Genomic DNA, 17,963 nt, shown 5'->3' on the forward strand with positions numbered 1-17,963 from the left:
CCACATGTGACGTATGTTCCTCCTTTTCAGGACAGGTTCCATGTAGGTGTTCTATGTTCTCGCCGTTTCTCTGACTGGCCCTGCTCCTTTTGTAGAATTTTGCTCGGGTGAAGATGCAGGCGACCATGTCCCTGTCCTCCCTGGTGGGAACGTCTCAGCACTTCAACGGGGAATTCCTCCGGCGTTCCCTGAAGACCATCTTGACCTACGGCGAGGAAGACCTGGAACTCCGGGAGACCACCTTCCCTGACCAGGTAACCGCAGCGGACATGCTGGATGTCAATAGATTAGTACAGACTTACTGACATTTAACCCTTTTTAGTTATTGTAGTACAAAGCAGTGGAACTACTTGTTCAGTATATAAAAGTGTTTCAATATACAACGCACACAAAAAAAACGATGAAAATGTCATCAGAAAATGGCTGACCGGAAAGGGAATACCTTGTCCAATCACGTGAGATGATGATGTCACCTTATTACCCATGCTTCATATTTCTATCTTTTGTGTGTACTGTAGGTCCAGGATCTGGTGTTCAACCTGCACATGATCCTGTCTGATACAGTCAAGATGAAGGAGCACCAGGAGGACCCAGAGATGCTCATAGACCTCATGTACAGGTATGGAACACACACACACACACACACACACATTGAGCTTTGCTTCAAGGCGGTGCTGCGTCTGTGTCCAGGATCGCTAAGGGTTACCAGACGTCTCCAGACCTGCGTCTGACGTGGATGCAGAACATGGCGGGTAAACACTCTGAGAGGACCAATCACGCGGAGGCAGCCCAGTGTCTGGTGCACAGCGCGGCCCTGGTGGCAGAATACCTCAGCATGCTGGAGGACCGCAAGTACCTGCCTGTTGGCTGTGTCACCTTCCAGGTGAGGACAAGAGAAAATACTATTTTAGGACCTGATAGATTTGACTACTTTGTTTTGACCAGGAAATCATCCTGGAGAGACATGATACTGCAGGTTTAGTCCTACCTCAGTGCCATCACAAGTGACTCAATTTATCAACTGAATATTTTTTTTATTTTTTTTTATTTCACCTTTATTTAACCAGGTAGGCTAGTTGAGAACAAGTTCTCATTTGCAACTGCGACCTGGCCAAGATAAAGCATAGCAGTGTGAACAGACAACAATACAGAGTAACATGTTGTAAAGAAAATGTAATACCATGATTAACCCATTAGAGTATTATGTCTGTGTCTAAATAATGAGTGACCATGTGTGACTTGTCTTTCTCCGTTTCAGAACGTCTCTTCCAACGTGCTGGAGGAGTCTGCAGTGTCTGATGACGTGGTGTCTCCCGATGAGGAGGGTATCTGCTCGGGGAAATACTTCACTGAGGCTGGCCTAGTGGGGCTGCTGGATCAGGCTGCTTCCTCCTTCTCCCTGGTGAGACTCTGAGAAATAACTACGGCACTTAAGATAGACCAGAGGCAGTCCACAGCTGGTCTATCTATGACACATGGAGCGTTGTCAAGGCTTGATCTAACCACTCATAGGAATAAATACTTCACATAACCAGACCTGGGTCAAATACTTGTGTCAAATACTTAAGATGCACTTGATCGTTTTTGCCCGGTATAGTGGAACCAATGGAATAGTCCCGAAAGTGTAAGCCCCAAGCTAAATCAAGCGCACCAATACTTTCAATACCTTTTCCCAGGCTGGTATGTACGAGGCGGTGAACGAGGTGTACAAGGTCCTGATCCCCATCCACGAGGCCAACCGGGACGCCAAGAAGTTGGCCACCATACATGGTAAACTACAGGAAGCCTTTGGCAAAATCGTGCACCAGGTAAATCCACGTGCTTTTATCTAGCTCTTGCCCTATACATACTGTAGGTATAGAGAACAGACGGACAGGACTGTTATATGCCCCACCTCTGTGTGGAAGTCGTTTAGGACTGCCTGTCTGTGGATGTTACGCGTGCATGTCTGTGATTCTGGGACAGAGAAACACGTACTGTGACTGTACTGTGCCATGTGTGTGTTAGGAGCATGGACCCACCAGTGCAATGCCCTGTTGTCTGTCGGAGGCATTGCAGGAAAGAGCATGCCAAATATGTACACTCTCCGACCGACAGCCACTGCAGTGTACCAATGTGACTGTAAACGTGTTTATATTCTATTTTCATTGTCACCACAGAGCACTGGCTGGGAGGTAGGTCCTAATGGTTCCTGCTTGGCCTGCTCATTTACTTTTTGTCTCTACTTCATATTTATTATTTGCTAGTCGTGTTGCTCTCTGCTGCTGTTTTACATTATACTGTACCATCCATTAACATCTACCTAGACTGGGTGCTGTCCGTTTCTCCCTCTGTCCAACCAACTGTGGGACTGCTGATGCCATGTTACGGGCAGCAACCCTCCTCCTCTTCCTCCTCATTCTCCTTTCCTCTTCTGCTCTGTCTGCGGAAGGTTGTCTTAACGTGACCGTTTTGGCAGGCCGTGCATGGGAGCCCCAGTGTGATACTAATGGCAAGTCTTGGTGAATGAGGGCTTCACCTACCTGCACCCCTGCCTTGTCAGACCATCTCTCATCAACAACAAACTGTCTGGTCCGGTCGGACGTCAACATCTGGTCTGTTGCTCGCTCGCCTGTTGTCACAACTCATCTCATCTACGGCCACAGGGTTCGATTTTAGTCAGATATTCATGCTGAGGATACCCACTCCCCCAGGTTGTTCTCTCAATACACACTCCCACAAACCAGAGCCTTTTTGTAATAGAATGCTCTGACAAAAAAATGAACCACAAACTATTGCAAACTTGCGTTTGCCATATGCAGTTCCAACAGAATCCACATTCGGTTAAGAAACGTTGAATTTCAAGAGGGTGCAAGTCCAAGGATTTTGGACTGGATTGTTAAATTTGTCCCACCTCAAAGTGAAATTTTCTCCCTTTTTATTTGGAAAAAGACAAACTAAATCGACCCCTGAGTTCCTTCATTCATACTGCTGCTGTTGTGTTAACTGGTATTAACCCGGTGTGTTGCATGACCCGGACAGAACACTCCTCCGTTTTCTCCTGAGGGAACTTAAGGACTGGGAGTACAGCTCCCTGAATGTTTCCAGGGACTGTGGAGCTCCATCACCACCATCCATCACCACCTCTCTCCTTTCACCTCCCTTTACTTCACTCTCTCTTTCTCTGCATGTTTCGTGTCGTGTGTTCTTAAAGTCAAAAGGAATTGTTTTGGTATTGGTGGTTGCTGTCTATTCTGTTTGCCTTGGTTTGTGGTGTTCTTGTGTTCTTGTTTAGTTTCTCTAGTGAATTACCTGGAATCCTGATTAAAATGTGTTCTTGTTTAGTTTCTCTAGTGAATTACCTGGAATCCTGATTAAAATGTGTTCTTGTTTAGTTTCTCTAGTGAATTACCTTGAATCCTGATTAAAATGTGTTCTTGTTTAGTTTCTCTAGTGAATTACCTGGAATCCTGATTAAAATGTGTTCTTGTTTTCTCCTTTTGATTTCCCTGGTTGCCATGCCGACCCTTCCTTCCCACTTTACTTATTGTGTGTTGTGGTAAGTTTCTAGTTTGAGGATGACTTTATTTCTGTGACTTTTTGAGGGGGAATGTAATGCAATGAACCACTGACAAACAACCACTGAGCCAAATTGCAGAGCAACTGATCACGGGAAAATATGATATGAATTTCACTGCTGTACTATGTACCTATATATAATGCCAAAGCTATGTCGATTAAAATAATTGTTCAACCAATAGGAGCAGTACTGGGAGCTTGCAGCCTCGAGTTGATCTGGTTTGGCTCAGTTCTGACCTGTTTCTGTACAGCCACGTATATATCCTCCTCCCACTCTTCACACACACACACACACACAACACCGACACACACACACGTTTCCTTAGCTGCTCCACCCCTTCCTGAAAAACTACAGAGCTCTCTGCTTGACCAGCGCCTGTTCATTTAATTTCGCTCTGTCCATCCTCATTCATCTGCCAGTTTAAAGGCTTTGGTACCGGGCCATAGACCGTGACAGACTTTTCACACGTGTACTCAAACCAAATCCGATGCTATTGGTCACACACACATATTTAGCGGGTGTAGCGAAATGCTTGTGTTCCCAGCTCCAACAGTGCAGTAGTATCTATCCAGTCACACGTCAACACAACACCCAGGAATACATACTGTTTCTAGGTCAGTGCACATATTCCAATCGGATCAGCAATAACACATCATTGGTCAACATGGCCATTGATAGAGCCTCTGTAAGTTGTTCATATTTGGTGTTGCAATTGAAGTGTTTGCTGATGATGAGAACTTGAACTTGATGGTTTCACTGAGTTGGATGGATTTCAGCTAATGTATCAACAGTCTGGCTCAGACATAATCAGACTGTCACCATCCACGGGGTTACTACCGTGCTTTGTCCTTACACTTCTGATGACATTCTGTGTAAAAGCAGCATGTTTTTGTTCAAGTAGCATGCATGCATGCGCTTATATTTTACATTTGCACACGTAAAACATGTTTTCTGTCTTACAGGGTGGGAAGAGAATGTTTGGTACTTACTTCAGAGTCGGATTTTACGGCTCTAAATTTGGGGACTTGGACGAGCAGGAGTTTGTGTACAAAGAGCCTGCCATCACCAAGCTAGCAGAGATCTCACACCGACTCGAGGTAAATGGCAGTTTGGAGGAGTGTGTCTCAAACTATCTTTTGATATTTTTTCCATTAGTCTACTGTTGATAACAGTCCTGAAATGTTTCACATGTCAGCAATCAAGATGTTGGACTTTCAAGATGCAAAGTGTCTCTTGCTACAGTACGTTATGGGACCATATCAACAGTGGACTAATGAAAGCAATACCAAAAGATTGTTTTTCAGTGGATTTTTCCTTTAACCTCTCTTGGGTACGTGAGACGTTAGCGTCCCACCTCTTCAACAGCCAGTGAAACTGCTGGGCGCCAAATTCAAATACAGAAATACTCATTCAGAAAAAAGAAAATTCAAAAAAAAAATCTGAAAATTCAGAAAACAAAACATTTTACATAGGTTTAAAGATTAACTTCTTGTGAATCCAACCACGGTGTCAGATTTAAAAAATGCTTTACGGCGAAAGCATACCATACGATTATTTGAGAACATAGCCCAGCAGACAAATCATTACAAACAGCAACCAGCCAGGTAGAAGAGTTACACAAGTCAGAAATAGAGATAAAATGAATCCCTTACCTTTGATGATCTTCATATGGTTGCACTCAGCAGACATTCATTTACTCAATAAATGTTCCTTTTGTTTGATAAAGTCTCTTTATATCCAAAAACCTCAGTTTTGTTCGCGTTTTCTTCAGTAATCCACAGGCTCAAACGCAGACAAAAAAATCCAAATTGTATCCGTAAAGTTCATAGAAACATGTCAAACAATGTTTATATTCAATCCTCAGATTGTTTTTAGCCTAAATAATCGCTAATATTTCAACCGGACAATAATGTCGTCAATATAAAAGGTAAACAAGAAAGGCACTCTCTCGGTCACTAGCATGAAAAAGCTCTGTGACAGTTTAGGGCCCACTCATTCAGACTGCTCTTACTTCCTAATTTTTCAGAATACAAGCCTGAAACAATTTCTAAAGACTGTTGACATCTAGTGGAAGGCATAGGAACTGCAATTTGAGTCCTAAGTCAATGGATACTGTAATGGCATTGAATAGAAAACTACAAAACCAACAAAAAAAACGACTTCCCGAATGGATTTTTCTCAGGTTTTCGCCTGCCAAATCAGTTCTGTTACACTCACAGAAACTATTTTAACAGTTTTGGAAACTTTAGAGTGTTTTCTATCCAAATCTACCAGTTATATGCATATCATATCTTCTGGGCCCGAGAAGCAGGCAGTTTAATTTGGGTATGCTTTTCATCCAAAATTACGAATGCTGCCCCCTACCCTAGAGAAGTTAAGTAATGGTCTCTTCTCAGTTTTTTAAATGGTCTCGGTCTACGCTGTGACAGAGCTTGAGCACCGAGTGTGTCCTGTGTGTTTGATCTCTTAGGGGTTTTATGGCGAGCGCTATGGAGAAGACCAGGTGGAAGTCATTAAGGACTCCAATCCAGTGGACAAGTGCAAACTGGACCCAAATAAGGTGTGTGTGGGGGTGGGAGAGAGGGTTTGTGGATAAAGATGTAATTCCAAATCACTTATTGGAATATTAATTGGTTATTTATATGTATTGTGTTTCATGTTGGTAAAACAACATGTTAACTAGGTGCCACTGTGTATCTTTACTGTGTCCAGGCTTATGTCCAGATCACGTACGTGGAGCCGTACTTTGACAACTATGAAATGAAGGACCGCATCACGTACTTCGACAAGAACTACAACCTGCGGCGCTTTGTCTACTGCACGCCGTTCACGCTGGACGGGCGTGCGCACGGGGATCTGCACGATCAGTTCAAGCGCAAAACCATCCTGACCACCTCCCACGCCTTCCCCTACATCAAGACCCGCATCAACATCATCCACAAAGAAGAGGTGAGGCACCGGCACGTCATCTGACACCGTGCACCACATGCTACTGTTACATGAAATCCACGCCATATTTCAGAGTGACCACTAAAGCAATGTTCTTACTGACACACATTCGTATGAAAAACAGGCATGTACCTCGGTTTATTTTAAATATTGACGCAAATGTCTCTCGTGTGCTTTCTCCATCTGATCGTCAATCCCTGTCTCTCTGGTCCTGTGTTAGATCAGCTCCATGCCCATCGAGGTGGCTATAGAGGATATGCAGAAGAAGACCCAGGAGCTGGCCTTCGCCACCCACCAGGACCCCTCCGATGCCAAGATGCTGCAAATGGTCCTGCAGGGGTCTGTGGGGACCACCGTCAACCAGGGACCTCTGGAAGTGGCCCAGGTGTTCCTTTCAGAGATCCCCAGTGACCCTAAAATCTATAGACACCACAACAAACTACGTCTCTGCTTCAAAGACTTCACGAACAGGTAAAGTACCAGTTTCCGCTCTAGAGGTCAATAAAGTTTATTCAATTCAAAGTACTGTTGTTTGTAAATCAAGATTATAGACTTCAATTCACTGTGCTGTATGCAACAGGTCATATTGAAGTCCAGTGCTCTGCTCACACCTGTCCTATTCTCCTCCATACAGGTGTGAAGACGCCCTCCGTAAGAACAAGAGTCTGATTGGTCCAGACCAGAAGGAGTACCAGAGGGAGTTGGAGAGGAACTACCATCGTCTGAAGGAGGCGCTACAGCCACTCATCTGCAGAAAGATACCCCAGCTTTATAAACCTGTGCTGCAGGTCAACTCTCACAGGTGTGTGTGTGTGTGTGTGTGTATGTTGACAAGCAGGAACATACTGGGGCCATACTTGTGAACATTAGAAATAGTTTAATTTTAAACTAGGGGTGTGCCGATCTCGTCATACTCGTATGCGGAATCGTATCCGTTTTATCACACTTGATACTCGTAATCAGATTTACTCTTGATCGGAAAACCCGGACGTGCGCTTTAAATGCTGGTAAAGCCTATACCTCAAGTGCACATTACTGCTCTATCACTGAGTGCATCTTTATGTTTCTTGTTGTGGAATTATTCTAATCAAAAGGGGAGACTTGTAAATTTATTCAAAACAAGTAAACGTTCTTATTTAATTACTGCAGTAATGGAGCTTGTCAACGAGCCCCCCCGTAGGTGATTCGTTGAGAGCCCAACCAGCAGGACTAAGCCACAGCATTTATAGCAAAGTCCATCCTCCTGGATAATCATGACAAACAACAGATGTATGGAATGGGTCACAAGGTTAAGATTCAAATGAAAGATGCTAATAATTCACAGCAAAGGCTATCCGCTGTCAAGACTGTTCTTGTTGTGTAGAAACCAGAGTCTGGCCCCACCAACTCAATACTGGAGCCATCTCCCCATGGTAACCCAGTACAGAAACGGTAACTCATGCTATGGAATGCGGTCTTGTTAGGTTCATCACCCAAAGACATGGTAAATCTTCTGTCAGCATTAAAACTCCGAGGCCCATCCTCAGTAGAACACACACAGATGAAAGTGTTCAGAGAACCCCCTATTCTGTTGCATAAAACAAACATTTGATGCAATAACAGTATTATAACACAATCTTGCAATTTTCTCCACCATGTCCTTCATTCACTCACCCACATTGTTAAACGACCCCGACAGATGAAAATGCACATGATTTACTTACTTAGTCCTATTCAATTATCAACGAAATAGGCTAATAAATAGCTTAATGTATGGCTGGCTACTAGTGCCTGCATTTATTGCAGACACAGATTTAAATGAAGGTAGGCTAATTCTCTTGACCCCGTATATTGTTTCACTTTCGAGAGGAGCAAAACTTATCTCTCCTGACACTTATGCCACAACATTTGTATAATACAAATAAACTACATTTGTAATTTTATTTTCTAATGATATGTTGCTCGGTAAACATGCCTGGGCGAGAATAAGTAATAATAGCAAGCAAGCATGGGTTTGGATCACGAAATAACGACAGACATCGTCAGCAATAGAATAAATATACCTTCAGACAAAGTAGGCTTACTAAACCATGCCAAGTAGACAGACAAAACAACCAAATAGCATCAGCAAAGTGGACAGGAAATAACTAGAACAACAATGGCTAGCTACGGATTCTGATTCATACGCAGTGTTTGGAGAAGGGGAGACTTGAGAGCGGCTTGTTCTAATCCAAATCGTTGCAGCTGGCTCAACCGATACCCCGCCCGTTTCTTTACAGACAGAAGAACTAACCAATAGTTGTTTGGAGCACACAGCCCTTCACTTTGTTTGAGTGAAAGAGAATGTGTGCTGGCAGCTGAAAATTACTTTTTTCCGTATAATTACAAAAAATACTTGTCATAATCGTGTTCGGAAAATTCTCCATATCCGTTACGGTACTCGTTTTGTCCGAGTACTTGGCTCACCCCTATTAAACTGTTTCTCGGTCTCAAAATGTGCATCAGCCAATTAAAATAGCTGATTTACTTGAACGTGATAGAGCACTACATTGTACTTGGTCCCGTCAGCCCTATGCTAACCTCACCAGCTGACTGATTATGTCCTATAATAAATTCCGCATCAGCCTATCAATGGCATTTCTTAAAATAGGTCAACTCTGGCCACCAGAAGGATATTTTAAACCTGAAATTCAAGGTTTACTTTTGTTCTGTTGGTCTGTATCAAAATGTTATGTGCCAATATTGCATTGATTAATCCTTGACTAGGCAACTAGCTACTAGTACTAATTTTACACACAATTGTTTTCACATATAACAAAATCCCAAGTTTTTGCAGAGAAAAGGTCAATTAGGTCCTTACAAACATGTACGTGTATCATACATCGAATAAATAGACTAAGAACCTTATGGACTTGTCGATTAGCGGTCATGTACCGTTATTACCATCGCTTCGAAGTGGCACACAATGCTAAAGCGGTTGACTCTAAATCCATAGGGCTTTTCACTGACTCGTTGATGCGCGATTCAAAATGTAACAAAAGTGGATGATTTATAATAATACATGTAAAATGTTGTAAGTGTAGCCTACATATGAAATGGTGTTTCTGGTCTAACAGTTACATGAAACTATGCTATTATATATTCGGTATTTTGGGCTTATGTAGAATACTGATGAATCATTAAGTAATCTTGCGAGACATTGATTCACCTTAAGTTATAACACTTTATTAAACAAGCACCATTCTGAGAAGTGACGAAGCATCGCTCTAGTGCGATCTGGTCGATCTACACCCCTGTATAATAGAAGCCTATTTGTCGGTCTACGAGAGGAACTCAGAGAAACTCCTCATTAGATATATTTGTAATCTTCATTTACAAGGTTTTGGCTGCACCCTTCGCAACACACTATCACAATAAATGTAGGTCTACATTTCAAAGGAAAAAACGATCTCACCTGGGATTAGAAGCCTGACTGTGAGCTATCTGTCCAGCTTAAGTTTTGTGCATGTTTTACTAACTTTGATTAGCAGCTGGTGCTGTGTGACTTCTGTTAAGGACGCTCATGGGAAAAAAGGGGTTGGTCACGTCAACGTTTTTAATTGGCCGATACAGAATTTGTCACAGGAAAAATCATGTTCAGCTGGTGTTGTTAACCTGGCATACTTATCCCTATGCTATCTGATGGGGAAAAGCTAACATGTAGCGTTATATCACGTGCAACTATGGCAACAAATGTTTTTTGAGACATAGAAACAGTTTAAATGTAAACTGCTTCTAATGTTCGCGGCTCCACTCTTTCTTTGGCGCGTTAATGATGTGCATTTGGACGTATGAAATACTCATATTGCTTATGTTTTGTCATGCCTTCCCCTCCACATAAATATGATTCCCTGCTTTTGCTTCTGTTAAATGCAGCAAACGGGCAGCTTCACCAGGTAGTTTGGTATTCTGTGATTGGAATCACCTGTGTAAAACTGTCTGCACTGGGTCTCTACTGCATGGCCAATTTGGTGTGACTTGGCTTCTCCATGTTTCACTGACTTTGCATTCTGTGTTCTTTTTTCCCCACAGGGATTCCTTCAGCAGAATGAGTCTCCGCAAGCTTGAACTTTGAAGATGAAGAATCATTACCTTAATTTATTAATGTGTAAAGACGGAGTCAGCGTTCCCGATTAGCGAGCAGAAGGAGTGTTACCACGAACTTGGTACGTCATTCAAGTGTCTTATTTGTTTACAGGCAGGCAGCCTGTTACGCAATCAGTGGGTTTAACAAAGTGGATCTTACTACGTATAATGTCAAATCTGTATTCATATTTCATGTATGCACTTTTTTAAATTACTGTGTATCAATGCATTTTGCGACTTGAACGTTTTAATATTTAATCAAAAATGGGATGGAAAGTAAACTTGAAAAATATGTACCGACACTATTTATAATGCTTTATAATTTTTAGTTAAGCTCCATTTTGTTTTTAGTTAGGGAAATGTTTTAAACATTGACATTGAATAGTTATGTATTTTTTTTGTTTACTTTAAATATTTGACTAAATAAATATTTGAATGTCCAAATGGGTGAGTACTGTTCTTTGAAGACAAAAAAGACAATCTTGAAGACAAAGAAACAAACAAAGGTAAACTTTGCATATGCTGGTGTTTTATTAAATGTACAAGAGAATCTACAAATTATAGCAGGAGCGAGAAGTAGAAAATATGTGGGAATTATTATTATTTTCTACACGTGCAACAATTGTCTCGCCAAGAACTAGACCGAGATGGCCTACTTTATCTGTATCTAACTGAACTTAAACATTATGGACCAAAACTGAGCAGCTTATTTCTGACGGTCCAACAGTATTTGAAGGCATGAAACCAATGTTTTCCCTAAGTAAAGCCAGCTATGGACTTCCTGGACCGTGGGGGCTTAAAAAAAGGTTGCCAAATAGGCTCTATTTTGGTGGCCTCTGGTATGTTGTAATAACTTGGTTCCATCTAAAATATACAGCAAAATGATTGAATGCTGTGAAAAACAGTGTGACTTTTTTGTAATAATCTTTTTTTTTTTTTCAGATTGATAAAATGAGTTGTGGTATTGTGTAGAAAGACATGACTTTACAATTTTAAATTACTGCAAATGTATACGAATTCAGTGTATTATTAGTTATTTTGGATGTTGTCTAGGCCTATATGAAAAGACAGTTTTAAAGTCTTACATACAGTTTTACTGCACAACATGAATTACTGTGTCCGTGGGAACCAGAGCTATCGCTCAATGCAAGCCATTTCGGTCTACGGTGTCCACAGATCGATCTATAAGCGGAAATGTCGGGTCGGATCCGGTACCAGTAACCATGCAGGTCCCCAAAACGGGACCTGACATCTAAGAGGTTTTTAAAACAGAAAAATGTGTTAAATGGGGCACATCTTCAAAAAAAGGTTACATTTAAAATTAAAGGTTTATAAGTATTATATATTTCTGACTTCACAGATGTATTTTTATTTTTATCATTGTCATATTTGGAACAGAATAAGTCTCTTTCCGCTACCTATTGTTCCTGCAGTGAGGAGTCACCATCTTCATTGAATGCTTTCATAATGTATCTACAGATTAACAGCCAAAAAGGTTACCAGTATGCAAATTAGGGAGCCAAATGAACGGCTCACTCCAATGTGATTCGGTGGGCTACACTGAGTACACATGCACACAATGATGCGATTATTGTGGGTAGTCAGATTAATACATTTTATTAAAATGTTTACATACTTTGCAAGAAGAATGATACCCCTAATAATCCTGTTTACATGCATAGCCACGGGAAGTAGGGGTGTGGCAGACCCCCCCCCCCCCCCCCCAAAAAAAAAGATTATTACAAAAAAGTCACATTGTCCTGTATTAGCGGACCGATATCGCCGTGGGCTACCTGATGGCCATAGGCGGAAATCCCAGGGGGGACGGGGGGGACACGACCCCCCCATCTTGGGAAAAATATGATTTGTCCCCCCCAATATATCACTGTAAACATAACTATGTAATTTCAATAATATTAATAATACGCAATGAAAGCACTTGTGCTGATTATAGACACTTAATAGCGCATTTAAATTTCAAAAGATTGCGACCCCCGCCCTTTGCCTCACAATGGTTTGATCCACTGCCAGTTCTTTAGCTGGCAAGGTAATAGAGAGTTCGTATCTACTGTCCGAAAGGGACATGTACGTAACTGACGCGAGGTTAATCCAGTCAATCCATAGCAGGTCCATAGCAATGTTATTTATTTATTTTTATGTTGGCAGGGTTCACACACTAGTTGAATTTGCAGAGCTAGCGCGCAAACTAAAGCAAACATTAACTATCAAGCTAGCTAGTACCTATTCCATTTATGTGGCGTCGTCAAAGATGGAATCTTTGCTATCGACAGTTTATTCCAAGATCAGCATGCAGCTGTAGTGCTTCGACGTCCCTGTGATAAGGTTAGCAATAAACTGAAGTCCAAACAGAACAGAACAGAACTACACTCTCTTCTACCATTGTCTTAAATATATATAATGGTCTCGTTGCAAAAGATAAATTGTCGCTAGTGAACTTTTTTTATTTTATTTTATTTCACCTTTATTTAACCAGGTAGCAAAGATTATAGCAAACACACAGAAACGGAATTGGTGCTCGCTAGCTTTACAAATTCAGCTATTGTTGGAAGCCAGCCAATATGAAACAAACTTTTTAAATTACAAAAGTTTGCAGCATGTGTTGTGTAAATGTGTGTGTGTGCAGCTAGGCCAGCCAGCCAGCCAGGTAGAAAAATGGCAGAAACAAGTAAGAAGACGGACATCAGAGTATTTGTCAGTACACCAAAACGCATAGTAAGAACTCTAGTATCCTAATATCTCAAAGACTAGTTGATAAAATGTTCATAAGAAAGAAGTGAAATGCTAATGGCAATGTTTCACAATGATGTCATTAGGCAGAGCAGGCAACAGATGGCACACAGACAGCAGAGCTGGGGACAGATATGCAGGGACAGACTGGCAGAGACAGGGAGTCTCAGGTAGGTTTGTTGAGTCTTTGTTTGGCAACATTATGAAAGGTTCTCAATTTTTTTGACTTGTAAAATAGGGACATAATTGGAAAATGCCATGGATACCCCCACTCTCAACTTAAACTGGTGACTAAACTAAGATTTGTTTACGGCAATGGTATTGCTGTTGTGATTAATTGTGTAGTTTGGGGTACCGGTAGTTAGGAGTACGGCAAACACCTTATTTATTTTCTAGGAGACCGGCTGAGTCAGTTAGGGGGGTGAAAGGGAAAGAGCCAGGAAGAGAGACTTCAGAGGACAGTGTCACAGCCACGGCAGGACCAAGTGTCACCCTTGTTGCCAGCAGCACCAGTATAGGGGACAGTGGCACAGCATTGTCCAGTTACCACAGTGATGGCACAAAACCATATCAGCCACACCCACAATTTATAGAACCGCAAACTCTTGCCAACAGAGTGTTGACGTTTCAAGAGAGATGGTTTCGCGATTTCCCCTGGCTACATTATAATCCATCAATAAAAGGAGTGTTGTGTTTTCACTGTAGCCAAGGGTTTTCAAGCCAGCCATCTTTTGGCCAAAGAGCTGATGCTGCCTTCATTAGTGCAGGATTTAGGAACTGGAGAAAAGGCATTGAAAAATTCACAGCACATCAAAATTGCCAAACCCACCGCCACTTTGTAATTGTAACAGCACACCAGCTAAATCCAATCAGTGTCCAGTTATGTCCAGCGCGTGGGTTAAACAGCTGGATGACGCAAGGCATTGCTTGATGAAAATTGTTAGTTCGGTGCGGCATGTAGTAAGACAGGGACAAGCCTTTAGAGGCCACACGGATGACAGTGGGAATTTATACCAGATTTTGAAACTTAGGGCAGAAGAGGATGATCCCATTTTACTGAAGTGGTTAACAGAGCGTACCACAATGTACACAGGCCCCAAAGCACAGAATGAAATTCTGAACATCATGGCCAATAGTCATTCGAGGCATTGCAGCTGAGATTAGGTCTCTTCCGATTGTACAATTTTCATTAATTGTTGATGGTACTCAAGATGTCTCTGGTGCTGAACAGGAGAGTGTCTGTCTGCGTTATGTTGACCATGACCATGTTCCTCACAAGGAGTTTATTGGGCTATACAGGGTGTCGGAGACAACAGGCGAGGGCATTGCGAAAGTGCCAACTGATGTGTTGTTGAGGAAACCCGCAAACATATGCTCGGTTCTTTTGTTCAGTAGTGTGTATAGCAGTGGTTCTCAACCTTTTTGGGGTACTGGAACCCCTGCATATTTTGAGGCAAGGCAGGCAAGGTTTTGAGCAGTCCTCAGGGACCTCCACCCCCTCTATATTATATGTAAACTTACTGGAAACCTTGTGGTACTGACTACATTCATTACACTTTTTTATTTCACGGACCCCTTGCAATTAGTCCATGGACCCCTGTTTGAGAACCCCTGGTGTAATTGATATTTGTTCTTTTGTTTAGTAGTTTTCAAGACACTTACAAATTATTTATTTCATGTTATTTTATTTAAAATGGCCTACTTTGTGCGACATACTTGTCCATAGCTGCTGTTTGAAGAGTTGAGACACTGGCTGAGTTGAGACTGGCTGAGTTGAGACACTGGCTGAGTTGAGACACTGGCTGAGTTGAGACACTGGCTGAGTTGAGACACTGGCTGAGTTGAGACACTGGCTGAGTTGAGACACTGGCTGAGTTGAGACACTGGCTGAGTTGAGACACTGGCTGAGTTGAGACACTGGCTGAGTTGAGACACTGGCTGAGTTGAGACACTGGCTGAGTTGAGACACTGGCTGAGTTGAGACACTGGCTGAGTTGAGACACTGGCTGAGTTGAGACACTGGCTGAGTTGAGACACTGGCTGAGTTGAGACACTGGCTGAGTTGAGACACTGGCTGAGTTGAGACACTGGCTGAGTTGAGACACTGGCTGAGTTGAGACACTGGCTGAGTTGAGACACTGAAGGATATTTTGTTTGATTTATTTGGGTTTTTCATTGAAGTAGTTATTTTGCTTTTAGAACTACTTATTTTAAGCTTTTTGTTCTTGCAAAGATATTGTAGACTCAGGCCAGGTGGACATATTTAATGACTATATAAATGTATCAGAAAAAGTCCAATTAAAAGGTCAATTCAATACGGAGACCAACTTTGTGATGGTTCTCAATGGAGATTCTTTTAGATGTGATCACACCATGTTCATTGTATTTATGAAAACTACACCCATACAGTGTACAGTACCATTGTCACCTACTGACCTTTCTTGATATTGCTGGTTGTAAGTACGAATACCTGCATACATACTGGACTGGTAAGGAGCACTGCTATAACTATTATTATTAGTAGAATTATAATGATTTAAACATTTGAACAAGTTGGGAAAACCCTTCAGTTAACTACTGTACCTATCAATTATCCAGTTGTAGGAATTATGGTTCCTCAATATACATTTAACAACGTATGCTATGTGTTACAGCACTACTTTTGGTGTCCCCCTCAGGAATTGCTCTTGAGAAAATTTAATGTAATTGTCCCCTCCAAGGTTGATCTCAGATTTTCGCCCCTGCTGATGGCACTCTGATAAATGCAGAAAATGGCCAATCGAAATAAACGTTCTACCACAGCGACCGTGTTATTTTTGGAAAGCATATTTGATTCGGAGTTTGCACATAACGTTTGTATGCGAAAACTACTTCTACTAAGCTCGTTTAGTTGTTCCGAACTCACTCCACTAGCTCTAAAGAGGGGGGCTTGCTCGGCTGGTGGAAGCAGATCAAATTGTTCACGTCCTAACAATTTGAAAGATTGCTCAGAAAAACAGATTTTATTCTGCGTATTCTCACTTCAATTTTGACCTTACGCCCGATTTTAAGATAAACTTAGTAAGGTGTTCACATGACTTTTGCATAATCTGCCTACTGCCATATGTTTCATTTCAAATTATTAGTGTGCATGTAAACATACTCAATCACTGACGAATCTCTCACTTTAACGTCACTGTCAGCCATGTCCGGATATTGGCTGCATATCCTAGGAAATTACAAACAAGATATTTGGTTTACTTGTCCCGGTGGGATACCATGGACATGAAACTACGTTGTATGATTTATGAATGGTAAAGGGATATAGTAGATTGACTTCATTCACAGTAGGAGTGCGTGGGTAAAATCACCGGGGGAAGCCAATCCAGGAAAAAAAAGCCATATTACAATCTGTGTTGTGATAATTGCGTTGTTTGCTCTATAACCTGTTAGTTCATATGCCTTGCGACCGTGATATAGGCCTAAGGTTGATGCAATAAGAAGACAGTAACAGAATCAATTCAACCAAACCTTTGTTTCATCACAAAACCGGAGCACCATCTGTCCACAAAGCATATTGCACTTAATAAACAGTTATATGACCTACAGCATGGTCACGCGCAAGGTAATGTTTCTGACATTTTCGGACCATTAAACAACTATTAATTTAGAACTATGGAGAGTTACCACGAGTCACAAAGAAAATAGGAGCGGCCTCCACTATTCCAGCACCATGTCAACACCATCTAATCACCTCTGCTTAGTCTAATAGTGTCAACTAAAATATACCAAAAACGATTTAGTCCAATCAAAGTAAGCTGTGGGTGTGCGCGCCAAGTAGAAAAAACATGTCGACTCACCCTACCTGTAGAGAAAAGCCAATGCCACCATCCTCTTTCATGTTGCCAAAACGGTCTATGACTGTCATACAGTACACGCTTTTAGCTTTTGTTATCCTCGGCTACCTGGTTAAAATAAATACTTGCCGAACTTCCTTTAATGGGCAACGATGCGTCAGGCCAGCTAGTTAACTACATCTACACTGAACAAAAATATAAACTCAACATGTGAAGTGTTGGTCCCATCTTTCATGAGCTGAAATAAATGGAATGGTGAGATTTGCACGATCGGTTTTCTATCGCTCATTTGCACGTCACGTCAATGATATCATGCCACAGCGTGTCACTGTGGGTCAATTAACTTTGTCGGAGTGGCCGCCCTGATTTCTATTTTTAATTTTTTTTTTATCCCATTTTCTCCCCAATTTTCGTGGTATCCAATCACTAGTAATTACTATCTTGTCTCATCGCTACAACTCCCGTACGGGCTCGGGAGAGACGAAGGTCGAAAGCCATGCGTCCTCCGAAGCACAACCCAACCAAGCCGCACTGCTTCCTAACACAGCGCCTCCAACCCGGAAGCCAGCCGCACCAATGTGTCGGAGGAAACACCGTGTACCTGGCCCCCTTGGTTAGCGCGCACTGCGCCCGGCCCGCCACAGGAGGCGCTGGAGCGGGATGAGACAAGGATATCCCTACCGGCCAAACCCTCCCTAACCCGGATGACGCTATAGCAGCATACCACCCTGCAGCATACCACCCTGCATACCACTACTGGCTTGCTT

At 42.1% G+C, this 17,963-nt stretch overlaps 1 protein-coding gene across 1 annotated transcript in view; it reads left to right on the forward strand.

Moving 5' to 3' along the window:
• Positions 1–11,056, forward strand: part of LOC129855528 (dedicator of cytokinesis protein 7-like) — a 95,801-nt gene extending 84,745 nt beyond the window's left edge. The window contains 13 exon segments of the mRNA XM_055923292.1: positions 96–254; positions 519–619; positions 691–883; positions 1,259–1,402; positions 1,677–1,808; positions 2,160–2,174; positions 4,531–4,656; positions 6,030–6,119; positions 6,272–6,508; positions 6,729–6,979; positions 7,143–7,310; positions 10,403–10,422; positions 10,559–11,056. Of these exon segments, the coding sequence (XP_055779267.1) occupies positions 96–254; positions 519–619; positions 691–883; positions 1,259–1,402; positions 1,677–1,808; positions 2,160–2,174; positions 4,531–4,656; positions 6,030–6,119; positions 6,272–6,508; positions 6,729–6,979; positions 7,143–7,310; positions 10,403–10,422; positions 10,559–10,578 (1,656 nt within the window). The 3' untranslated portion in view covers positions 10,579–11,056.
• Positions 11,057–17,963: the final 6,907 nt, after the last annotated feature.

This window comes from Salvelinus fontinalis, chromosome 5, assembly GCF_029448725.1.
Source record: "Salvelinus fontinalis isolate EN_2023a chromosome 5, ASM2944872v1, whole genome shotgun sequence".
In the NCBI taxonomy this organism is placed as follows: domain Eukaryota; kingdom Metazoa; phylum Chordata; class Actinopteri; order Salmoniformes; family Salmonidae; genus Salvelinus; species Salvelinus fontinalis.